The following is a 12,877-nucleotide window of genomic DNA, read 5'->3' as shown; positions in this document are numbered from 1 at the left end:
AGATATGTCCTTAGGAAAAAAATATTTTCCTTTCTGGTTGCCCTTAAAGGAAAAAGTATTATTGAATGATAAGGATAAATCACACAAATCAAAAGCTCTTGATCTGTAAATGTGAAGAGTGGCTTTGGTTTTTCAGGTTTCAGAGTAACAGCCGTGTTAGTCTGTATTCGCAAAAAGAAAAGGAGTACTTGTGGCACCTTAGAGGCTAACCAATTTATTTGAGCATGAGCTTTCGTGAGCTACAGCTCACTTCATCGGATGCATACCGTGGAAACTGCAGCAGACTTTATATACACACAGAGATCATGAAACAATACCTCCTCCCACCCCACTGTCCTGCTGGTAATAGCTTATCTAAAGTGATCATCAAGTTGGGCCATTTCCAGCACAAATCCAGGTTTTCTCACCCTCCACCCCCCCACACACAAACTCACTCTCCTGGTGGGGGGGTGGAGGGTGAGAAAACCTGGATTTGTGCTGGAAATGGCCCAACTTGATGATCACTTTAGATAAGCTATTACCAGCAGGACAGTGGGGTGGGAGGAGGTATTGTTTCATGATCTCTGTGTGTATATAAAGTCTGCTGCAGTTTCCACGGTATGCATCCGATGAAGTGAGCTGTAGCTCACGAAAGCTCATGCTCAAATAAATTGGTTAGCCTCTAAGGTGCCACAAGTACTCCTTTTCTTTTTGGTTTTTCAGTCAGTCATCTGGTGACCATCTTGACATAATGGTCAAGAGAATTTACAGAATAATTTCTTACAGGGAATGCTTCAGTTTGCTCCATTAAATTTTCCTGAGCATGAGTTTCCTTAGCAAAGCCATAGGTGACATGCAAGTGGTGTCTAGAAACTGGAGTTTACTATTTATTCCAATTCCTCCTTTTGGTGGAAAGATGGAATTTAATTGTTTCTAAATTACTAAGAAAGAAAAACAACAAACCCTGAGAAGATGGAAAGGTACAACAGCAAAAACACACAAGCACTTTGCAATAATCTGGAAACCAAAATGTAGTAATATGATTTAACATGCAGAATAACCACAACTTGCATACAATTTATTCATTATAACCCCATCACATGGCAGGCCCTCAGCTAGTAAACTAGTAAAATCAAGAGCTCAGAAATGCATGTTATGCACTGAGCATCACACAGTTCTGTGAACAACAAACTGCTGTACAAAGGAATCCCTTTTCTAGTCTGGTTACTGGTAAGTAGTGAAAAATCTTGTGGGCCCACTTCTGCCTTCTGTTATGATGGTGCAAACCTACAGCTTGTCCACACTTACAGAACTACACGTGCAGCCGTACCACTGTAAAGCTTAGTGAGGACGTTATCTACACCAAACGGAGAGCTTCTCCCATCGGCGTAGGTACTCCACCTCCCCGAGAGGCTCTGTCTACACCAGGAGTTAGGTCAGTATAAATAACTGCACACTCAGGGGGGTGGATTTTCCACATCCGTGTGTGACGTAGTTATAATCGACATAAGTCTGTAGTTGTAGACCAGGGCCTAGTGTGTTCAGTCAGGTTGCACAGGTGTAACTGAGAGCAGAATGTGGCCTCTGTTTATTTTTTCCTTGAAGGATGTTTCAGGTCATAATGTAATTGAGTCATTTTACTAAATAATTCCTCCCAAAACTTTGGGAAGAAATGAATAATAATAAGAAGTGTTGGAACCTGTTCAGAAAAGCATTTAAGACAGAAAATTCTGGATTCTGAAGCATTCTGGGTTTATCATATTCATTGTTCAATGTCCAACACTACACTGACATGAAAATTTGAATCTGACCCTTTATAAAAATGTTTCATCAGGCTTATTAAAAAGGAGCCGGGGCCACGGCACAGGGGAACTGGGAAAAGTGGCCAGAGCAGGAAGTAGGAGGGAGCCTGGGGCGGAGTATGGACGGGGCTACACCTGGCTGGTGGTAAGGCACAGGCTTCCCCAGCCTATGATACCCGCCACCCATGGATGAGTGAACAAAAGGTAGTGATGAATCACTGACTGGAAAATAGCCTATCGGTGATTCAGTCTCTCTTGTTCACTCATCTTGCTATTCAGTAAATAAATAAAAAACCTAATGAAATCTACATTTAGCTAATAGACATAATCTTGGAATCCTTTCACTTCCACTCTTGTTTTCTGCACCCATCCGTTACATTTTGTTCCTCTTTATGCCACAAACCTACAATTGATTATGTGTGGATGGACCCCTGCACCCATCTGGAGCCCCATTGACTTCGTTGGGATCCCATGTCAGCATAAAGATCCGCCTCCATAGAGCCAATTGCAGGACTGGGTCCTCAGATTGTAAACTCTTTCCGGCAAGGACTCTTTTATTTAATGTTTGTACAGTGCCTAGCACAATGGGGCCCCAATCCTGACGAAGACCTCTGGGCTACCGTTGTACAACCTAGGGTTGCCAGGTGTCTGGTTTTCAAGTGGAACATCCAGTTGAAAAGGGAAACTGGCAGCGTCCGGTCAGCTGTGTCTGACTAAAAGCATCTGGGAAAAGCAGCAGCTGCTGCTGGAACCTGGAGGAGCGGCTCTGCTCTTCCCACCCCCAGCCTGACAGAGAGAACTGGCTGACTCCCAGACCGGGCTCCAAAGTAGATACTGGCGCTGTCCGGGGGGGGGGGGGGGGAGGAAACCAGGTAACCTGTCTGCCCCCCACTGCCCTTCTGTGCCCCGATTTCCCAACCCTGGCCCCTTGCTTCAGGGATGGGCTCCCCCACCCCACTGTGCCCCGATTTCCCCAGCCCCTCACTCCAGGAACGAACCTGCCTGCCCCGCTGTGTCTCGATTTCCCAAGCCCCTCACTCCAGAAACCAACCTCCCTGCCCCGCTGTGCTCTGATTTCCCCTCCCCAACCTCCCCACCCTGTTGTGCCCTGATTTCCCCACACTGGCCTCTTGCTCCAGGGATGGACCCCCCCCCCGTGCCCCATTTCCCCACCCCGGCCCCTCACTCCACGGATGGCAACTCTATAACATAACAGTTTTTGGAGGCAGATCAGAGTTAATATGTTCAGTTGTTTTTTAAACACTAGTATAATTTAAAGATATTCAGAGAGACACTTTCAATGTAATGGCTAAATTAAAAGGTACATTAATTGTTTCAAGTTTTTACAGAAAGATTTTGCTACAGAAAAACGGCTCCACATTCGATTGCAGCCCAGGCCCTATTTTTTCCCTTAGTTTATCATGTCATCGCGTTTGGAATGCCAGAGAGATTTTATCCTTACTAAAATTAACAACGTGTTCCAGATTACCTAAATTATCAAAGAATTCTGACCACTTTTTTATAGTCTGCATATGTGTACACTGGAAGTTGATACACCTGTACAGTACTGTACATGCAACACATGCCCAAACATAACAACGTAAAAACTTGGTAAATAAAGAAAGCAGAGGAGCAGGTAGGTTACAGCAGATGAAAACTAATAAGCAACCTCCTGAAGCCCCACCAGGGCAAGCTAACAGTTTCCCTAAAATGCAACAAAAGTCAAGGAGCACAGCCTCAGTCCAAAGGCTAGAAATCTTGTTAGTAGTTGCCACACAGCAGTTACGTCAGAACTTGGCAAGAAGCTATACCTCAATCCTACAGGCTGCAGAAAGAAGAGTAGAGATCCAAAGTACAAGCATTCACGATTTACTCAGCACCTGTGCAGAACGGCCTCTATATTGTTTAGATTTCTCTGCACAGAACTAGGTAACTCAAGCAAATCTCTGAGGACTGGTGTATAGGAGGAAGTGAACATGAAGTGCTTATAGGGGCAAAGACAGGGCATGACCATGGCATACATGCTTAAGTGCAACCTAGTATTTGCAAAATATGTGTGCCAAGGCTATTTTATATTATTCATACTGCTATCCAGGAGTAATAGCATACTCAGCTGTAACACCTCTACTTAGAAGAAAGCAAGAGAAGAGGCGGGCATGGGGCCACGCACATTGAAATGTCCCCAAGAGTTCTAAGAAAACAGGATAATTCACAGCTAGCTGCTCAATACCTTGCAACATTAGTGAGGTGCAATGTCCTTGACAGCCCACCAGCAAGCACAACCTGCTTCCCCTCAAATTATTTCTTCTCACTGAATCATGAGGAACAAAGCACCACTCCATGGCTGGAAGTTGAGGCTAGACAAATTCAGATTGGAAATCAGGCATACATTTTTTAACCGTGAGGGTAATTAACCACTGGAACAATTACCAAGCATCATGGTGGATTCTCCATCACTGGCAATTTTTAAATCGAGATTGGATGTTTCTCTAAAAGATCTGCTCCAGGAACTATTTTGGGAAGTTCTATGGCCTGTGCTGCACAGCAGGTCAGACTAGATAATCATAATGGCCCCTTCGGGACAGGAATCTATGAATCTATGCTCAACAAGGAAGGATACCAGCAGCTCAGAGCCTAATCCTAAAATTAACCTATGTATAAAATTAACCTATGTACAAATTTGGGGGGAGGGATAGCTCAGTGTTTTGAGCATTGGCCTGCTAAACCCAGGGTTGTGAGTTTAATCCTTGAGGGGGCCATTTAGGGATCTGGGGCAAAAATTGGGGATTTGGTCCTGTTTTGAGCAGGGGGTTGGACAAGATGACCTCCTGAGGTCCCTTCCAACCCTGATATTCTATGATTCTATGAAATTTGGGTTAGATTAGGACAGCTTTGCCCTGTGGTTCCCTTTCATCACTCTTCTGTTCATTTCTCATGTTTCTCACTCCATTAGACACCACATGGGGGCCCATCCTCCAGTAGCATGTAGTCTTAAAACGTTGTCTAAAGCAGTGGTTTTCAATCTTTTTGGGCTCAGGACCAATTTGTAAATGTTTATGGCCTGTTGCAACCCAGTAAATTGTGTGGGGTGGATGCCCTGCCTGGGGTGGTTTCATTTGGGTCCTGCCTCCGGGCTGGGTGGGGGAGGTAGGATGAGTCCTCTCTGGCACTCACCCCACAGTGGCAGCTCCTGCAGCTACTATGCAGGAGGGCTGGCTGGGCTTGGCTCTCGGCTCTGGGTGTTGCAACCTTTGGGATTGCAGCGCTGCTCATGTTTGGCCCTTGCCCCTTGACTGGACCAAAGTTATGAGAATGGAGTTGTGACCTGGTTCATGGAGTTGCAGTGCCACTCACTCAAATTTGGCCCACCTGGATTCCTGTTACCATGTTGGCTGGGCCAAACCTGAGTGGCACTGGGATCCCAGAGGTTGCTGTGCCTGGAGCAGGGAGGTGAGCCCAGCCAGCTCTGTGGGACAGAAGCTGCTACGTGACCCTTTGAAACATTCTGGCAACCCGGTTTTGGGTACCACCCACAGGTTGAGAAACCCTGGTCTAAAGGTTTCTCATAAAAGGAGGGAGATTTCTCCTGTCACCTTACAGTACTGCACTGCACACGTTCCTGAGCATCATGGGGTGGAGACTGCAAGAAATCAAGCCTTTTCCTTCTACCCAGGTGTTTTAAAAACAATGAGCTACTCACTTTTGATGAGTAAATGGTGAAACATAGCCTGGATCCCCAAATCTGAGTTTCAGTACATTCACATCAAGAACGTTGGGCCAGATTCTCTCCTGTGCCAAGATGCGCTCAGTGCAGGAGGACTGGGACATCAAGGAACCAGTTACGGGTCTCCATTTCTCGTACAGTGGCTCCAGCCCCAGCTATGGAATGCTGCTGTAGTTCACAATAGCTGGCTGTTGTCCCTAAAAGATCTATCTGGCTTTAAGATTAAACTTGATAAGTTTATGGAGGAGATGGTATGATGGGATAACATGGTTTTGGTAATTAAATATTCATGGTAAATAGGCCCAATGGCCTGTGATGGGATATTAGATGGGGTGCGATCTGAGTTACCCAGGAAAGAATTTTCTGTAGTATCTGGCTGATGAATCTTGCCCATATGCTCAGGGTTTAGCTGATCGCCATATTTGGGGTTGGGAAGGAATTTTCCTCCAGGGCAGATTGGAAGAGGCCCTGGAGGTTTTTCGCCGTCCTCTGTAGCATGGGGCACGGGTCACTTGCTGGAAGATTCTCTGCTCCTTGAAGTCTTGAAAACCACAATTTGAGGACTTCAATAGCACAGACATAGGTGAGAGGTTTTTTGCAGGAGTGGTGGGTGAAATTCTGTGGCCTGCGTTGTGCAGGAGATCAGACTAGATGATCATAATGGTCCTTTCTGACCTAAATATCTATGAATCTATTAATCTAATGGTCAGCTGAGGCTGGTGGATGGCTCTGGTCTCTCCCACAACACACACCTTCTACACTGGGGTGGAAAGTTTGCAAATTGTGCAGGAGCTGGTTTTGCTCTATGCCAGCTGAAAGTTCCCAAAAGGGAATTGTCAGCTGGACAGCTACAGACAGATTTCAGATGCGTTGCGCTATCTAGGTTTGTACGCTGTAATGGTTTGGGATAGGACAAGAGAGGTCTTCCTCTGTAGTCTGATTGAGAAATGTAATCTAGAGCTATTTTCACAAATGGAGGAGGAAGATGGGTTCAAAATCTGACTTGAAGCTCCCAGGATCTCAGTTTCTTGCAATTCCTTGCTTAAGGATTTGCCTGTTTTATAGGATTTAGGCGCCTCAGATTGTATTGATTACCAGATTTTATTATGGCCTACTGGATACATTGCTGCTGGACCCTCCCATTTCATAACGCATATGAAACCAGATCCTAGGAACTATTAAAAAGATAACTCTGAGGTTCCTTTTGTCAGGCTCTATTTTGGAATGGCATCCTTCAGAGAGCTCTTTTAAGTAGACCAAAAGATTAATGGATGAACTTGTTCTCACTGGCAGGCACTCAACTGGCCAATTCTGGAAATCTGTCTCTGCAGTTAGCCAGTGGATCTGTCAGATGAAGCCTTTTGAAGTCTTGGAAAAATTGACTGCCAGCTTCCATGGTAAGTGAGATGACTATGATCAGCAGTGAATGGTTTTGTAGAACTAAAATGTACTAAGACTCAGGAGGGAACCTCCTCTCAGTAACTACAAGGCTGATGTAACTGTAGTTCTTCATGTTTTCTTAAATGTTTCCTCTGCTACCCTAAGTTTTTTGTGAATGTATTGAATAGTTTTGAATTCACAGCACATGTAGTTGTTCTGTATGATCTTCTCCTTGCTTTAGAACAAACAAAACAACAACAAAAATCCTACAGAACTCTTACATTTAATGTTACAAAATAGCAATAAATTTACTGCAAGAGGAATGTCATTTCGTAAGACTGCTTCTGCCTTTATAAACACCAAGATTACAGGATTTGCTGTTTGTGGGGGGAAAGAAGCATCTGCTTGTTCTAACACAGACTTCTCAAGTTTGAGTAAACTGCGTTTACTTTTGCATCTATACAATTTTAAAGATGAATGTGGAGATTTTCATTGGGGACGGAAGAATGTTTATTGGCAACTACTTTGGGCAAAACTCTTCAGTATCTACTTTCTACTGGTGTGAATGCCAACACCAAGGCACTAAAGAATTTGGCCAGCGAGTGTTTTTTAAAGTGGCAACTGATTTATATTGCATTAAAATAGTTCACTGTACATATCTAAGTTTATAAAGCTATTCTCGGTTTCATGGGGATATGATATAAAATCTTTGTATCCATACATATGACATGTTGTTTTTAAAACTTACATGAAACGCTATTACAGAGACTCTCAAAAGCTCTGAATTTTTGCATGCTGTGCTTATCTAACATTCATAGAGTAATTTCATCAGCACATTTTAATGCAAAGTTATTTTTGTGAATGGCAGAGAGTAGATCAAAATCACAAACCTAAGCACATTATTGTTTCAAATGCAGAAAGAGAAGAAGCAAAAAGAAATTACTATTATACAGAATGAAACTTCTGTTATGAGTTCATTAGACCAAGTTTTAGTAACTCCACTGAAGTCATGCACACATCAAACACCACGAAAAATCTTGTTTAGGGGTATCTGAAACGAGCGATGACATGGGGTAACAATAATGCCTTCTCTACACTACAATGATTTTGAAAAATCTTGTTAACCCTTGTTAACATTGGTTCAGTTAGACAAATGGTAATAATTACAGGCCATTTGTCAAAAGTTTCTAACTTAAGTCTTGCTTACACTAGAGAAGAGACATTCTTCTGTAAGAATTCTTTATCTATCCTAGTTTGTTGCAAGCTCTAAGAGCAACCCAGGAGTGTGTTGTGAAAGTAAATCAGATGTTGTTAGGTGCCCCGTGTCCCACAAGAATCGTTTAGATTATGTAGACAGTATCTGGCAAGTATTAAGGACTGGGTAATCAAGAGGTTCAAAGGAACACTGTCAAAAGTAACAGATTCCAGCAAAATTTTAAGTTTTGCTTTTATATATGAGATTCACTTTTAAAATTTAAATGGAAATAATAGTTTGGATTTAAAACTTCTCCTTCACTGTTTCCTGCCCAAACATTGCAGCCTTGGCTAGTAGTTAAGAATCAGAAAGTGAAAATCACTAGAAACAAAAATTAACATGGACTAATGATCATTTTCCTCATTCAAGGTAAGTGAAAGACAAAAGGTAAACAAAAAGCAGTTAAATTCTTTCACTTCAAATGATCTATGAAAATTTATGATGACAGAGAGAGAGAGAGAGAGAGAGGTTAACCTTCATGGCTCTATAAACAGCATCTCATTTCAACAGCCAAGTTTATCTCCTTTTGGAAAGAAAAATCCCACCCAGGAACCTGGTATGTTGTATACCAAGTTTCAGTCCGAAGGAATTTACCACAGCCAGGTAATAAAACCCTCAAAAAGGGAGAGACAAGCACTTTTTCAGCTGAGTGGGATCTATTATTTAGCTGGTATGATCTCTGTGTATGATCCGATGAAGTGAGCTGTAGCTCACGAAAGCTCATGCTCAAATAAATTGGTTAGTCTCTAAGGTGCCCCAAGTCCTCCTTTTCTTTTTGTGTACCACAAAGCTTCCTTCCACTTAATCCACTAGCACCCTGGAGCTGTGCATTGAACTCTGGAGCATTAAAAGTCCGATAATTAACACACCCACACCCCAACCCATGTCTGGAGAGACACTTAGCGCGGGGCAGTGGCTGGCAAAGGTCCATACAGCGGTCCGTGGGTTTGGGGGTGTGCGGCAGGCCCTTGTCCCAGCTGGAAATGGTGTCTTCCAGGAAACAGAACATTCAGTGCCCCACCTGGCGCAGAAGGGAACTGAAGGGGGTGAGGGAGCCGTGGAGCGAGACCACAGACAATCGGGAGGAAAAAATGCCCAGCTGCCCACATCCTTAGCACAACAACCTCCCCGCAAATGCCTTTCCCCGGGGCACAGCCCAAGAGCGGAAGCGGGCGGGCCCAAGCAGCTCCCTCTATCGCGGGCTCAGCCAAGCCAGGCACAAAGAAGAGCCAGGGACAAAGAAAGTCCGTTTGCAAGGAACTCGGCGCAAACTTCCCGGGGAGCCTCCCAGGGCGGCGGGCAGCCTGGTCTCTCTCTCGTGAGCCTGTACTGCGGGGAGCCCCCGCCCCCGGCGGCGTCTGCCCTTTGGCAAGCGGGCTCTGCCCCAGCCGAGCCCCTCCACCCGCCCGGCGCACGCCGCGGCGCTGCTACTCACTCCGAGCAGACACACTTTCAGTTCTCGTATCGCCATCATCTGCTCGGGGAGAAGCCGCTTCGCATTGTCCGGCGGGGTCACGCCCCGGCCGGCTCTCCCGAGCAGGGAACGGAAAAGCAGCTGCAGCACTTTCTGGGCAGCCCCCACAGCCTGAGCCGCCGCCGGTCACATGGGCAGCTCCTCCCAACTCCTCCTCGTCCTTTTTGGTGCTTCCCCCCAGCCCAAGCCAACGCACGCTCACAGATCTCTCCACTTCGGCAGACTGGAGGAGCGCCGGTTTCTCTCTTGGGGACTCTGCTGCTGTGCTCCCTGCGGGCACCAGGACACCTCCCCCCCCCCGCCCCCCCGGCAATGGCAGCTCGCATTTGCGGGGCCAGGCGTGCCCTCGCCTGGTCCCCAACCATTGTGCACCGCGCGGGTTCGACCAGCCAGGGGGCTGTCACAAAATGCGAGGGTGAAGTTAGGGGGAGAGGTGCAAAACTGATGGGGGAGAGCCTACAAATGCATGCAGCAAAACCGTCCTGGAGTTAGAAGCTATAAAAAGTGCTCGAGTAATAAGAAAAGGAGGACTTGTGGCACCTTAGAGACTAACCCATTTATTTGAGCATGAGCTCTCCTGAGCTACAGCTCACTTCACCGTGAACTGAGCTGTAGCTCACGAAAGCTCATGCTCAAATAAATGGGTTAGTCTCTAAGGTGCCACAAGTCCTCCTTTTCTTTTTGCGGATACAGACTAACACGGCTGCTACTCTGAAACCTGCTTGAGTAGTAAATCCCAAATACAGGAGTCTCCCTCGACAGTCACTGAGACTTGGCTGGCAGATCTGCAAATGACAAGGCATTCAGATTAGGGACAACAGGAGTGGGCGAGATGTAAGAATAGAATAAAATATGTTTTATATCACTGGGAGGGGAAAGCTTTTTGTGTGTTTGTTTTTTGCACAAGGAAACTTTTGTAGAGGAGAGATTTTTGTTCTGTTACCTTCTCCTCTCCTGTCTCTTGTTTCACCAAGGGTTCTCAACCAGTAATGCCCCATAGGTTCCAGCACAGCAAACAGTTAGATGGATGGTTCATTTTAAGATAACTTTTGCATTTTGCAAAAGAAATGACAATGTAATTAATATAATCTACGTTTTGGCCCCATTCCTTCTTGGGATTCCCTTAAGAACATAAGAATGGCCATACTGGGTCAGACCAAAGGTCCATCTAGCCCAGTATCTTGTCTTCTGACAGTGGCCAATGCCAGATGCTTCAGAGAGAAGGAACAGAACAGGCAATCATCCAGTGATCCATCCCCTGTCGCCCATTTCCAGCTTCTGGCAAAGAGAGGCTAGGGACACCATTCCTGCCCATCCTGTCTAATAACCATTGATGGACCTATCCTCCATGAACTTATCTAGTTCTTTCTTGAACCCTGTTATAGTCTTGGCCTTCACAATGTCCTCTGGCAAAGAGTTCCACGTTATGCATTGTATGAAGAAATATTCCTTTTGTTTGTTTTAAACCTGCTGCCTATTAATTTCATTTGGTGATTCCTAGTTCTTGTGTTATGAGAAGGAATAAATAACACTTCCTTCTTTACTTTCTCCACATAAGTCATGATTTTATAGACCTCTGTCATATCCTCTCCTTTTCTAAAAGTGGCTCTTTTAGCATAAACTGTTCCTCAGAAACAGTAATCTACTGTTACTAAAACAATCAGTAGGAATAACCTTAGGGGTATTGTATAAATATTTACTGCCATGAGAATAATAATCAGTAAGAATTACTGCAAAGAATTACAAATGTGCTTAACTGTACACATTCTGGGCTGGTCTACCTGCAGAAGCTGCACCATTTAGCTTAAATTGCTTTTTTTAATGGGTTTAGTTAAATCTGTGCAAACTCCTGAGTGGACACACAAATCAGTTTAAACCTCTGAAATTCACTTGGTATAAAATGGTGAACATTTTCACATTTAAACACAATGCCACCACTTTCACAAAACCCTGGTAATATCTAACTGATTATTTTTGCTAAGTGATTATCATCAGTTCTATCCTTGACTATCTGTTTTGACAATAATAATGCAACACTAAAGATTACATTAAAATATATCAAAATCAAGCCAATCTACATAGGGACAAAAAGAGAGAGAGAAAAAAAAACTACACATACAGACCCATACTTAAGGATTAAGAACAGCTAATGACATTCCCTCTTCCAGGAACTGGCATAACCTCTGTGTTTGTCTGCATGCAAGGAGCTGTGGTCAGGAAAAATTTTTGAGGAATTTGTCATGTTTCAGTGTTTTTAAATTCTGGGGAAGCTGAAGGAAAACAAGTCTTACAACCCTAAAGGTTTACTTTTTCCTTTTGTGTCAGCTTACTTTGATTAATAATTACAAGATTTCCAGTGTTTTAAAATAATGTCTTGCCTTGCTTCTTTATACACTACTGTATTTTGCTTTTTGCACATTACATGAAAAAGCAAATCAGTTTTTCAGAGGTATTTCTTAAGCATTTCAAATAATCTTCTTTCTCCTTCTGAAATCCTTTACTCAGTTTCCATAGACTAGTAAGGTCCAATTCTCTTTTCATTTACCTGGTTTTAGACCAGTATAATTCCACTGATTTCATCCGTGGAATTCCTGATTTACACAGGAGTGAGAGAACTAGGGCCTTGGAGTTGGACTCAAGCCACAAGGTTTTGATCTGGCTCCAGATGTGAGGGCATGGGGGGATATTTGGGTTTGGAAGGTTGATTCAGGCCAATCTCTTGTGTTTATATTCAATATAGTGCTAGCTATTGGGGGAGGGTAGCACTGATTAAGAGCAGCAAGCCCCTCAGAAAGGAGAAGGGATAGTCTTGTGATTAGGGACAAGACTGAGAGTCAAGAAAGCTGGATTCTCTTTCTGAATCTACCACAGACTTGCTGTGTGACCTTGGACAAAACACTTAACTTCTCTGTGCCTCAGTTTCCCCATCTGTAAAATAGGAATAATAATATTTCTCTAACTAGTATTTCACCCACAGGGATGGTGTGAGAATGACTTGACACTTGTGAGGCACTTACTAGGACCCCTGATTTCTCTCTTTTGTGGGTGACAGATGCAGACATAAATCCAGCCTTATGTCCATTCAGCTCCCTAAACTGCTGTGGTCCATCCCAGTTCCTTGATGACCTCCTCTCTCCCACTGCTGCTTTCCTTCTTGGTTCTTGGCAAGTGTCTTCCTGACACTAAAAAGTTCTCCCTCCTCATCACTGGTGAGTTAAACTCCCAGGCCATCCTGCTATATGCTGCCTTCCCAGCTCTTGTTC

The 12,877-nt window shown here is 44.3% G+C and overlaps 1 protein-coding gene across 1 annotated transcript in view; it reads right to left on the bottom strand.

Moving 5' to 3' along the window:
- RAB31 (RAB31, member RAS oncogene family) overlaps positions 1–9,843 on the bottom strand; it is a 99,173-nt gene extending 89,330 nt beyond the window's left edge. Inside the window, exon 1 of the mRNA XM_073331604.1 lies at positions 9,576–9,843. Coding sequence (XP_073187705.1) covers positions 9,576–9,614 — 39 coding nt within the window. The 5' untranslated portion in view covers positions 9,615–9,843. The remainder of the gene's footprint in view (positions 1–9,575) is intronic.
- Between the last annotated feature and the right edge of the window lie 3,034 nt (positions 9,844–12,877).

The sequence above is a fragment of the Lepidochelys kempii genome, chromosome 2, assembly GCF_965140285.1.
Source record: "Lepidochelys kempii isolate rLepKem1 chromosome 2, rLepKem1.hap1, whole genome shotgun sequence".
Classification (NCBI taxonomy): domain Eukaryota; kingdom Metazoa; phylum Chordata; order Testudines; family Cheloniidae; genus Lepidochelys; species Lepidochelys kempii.
Note: the sequence above shows the minus strand (reverse complement) of the source record. Positions and strands in the feature narration are given on the sequence as shown.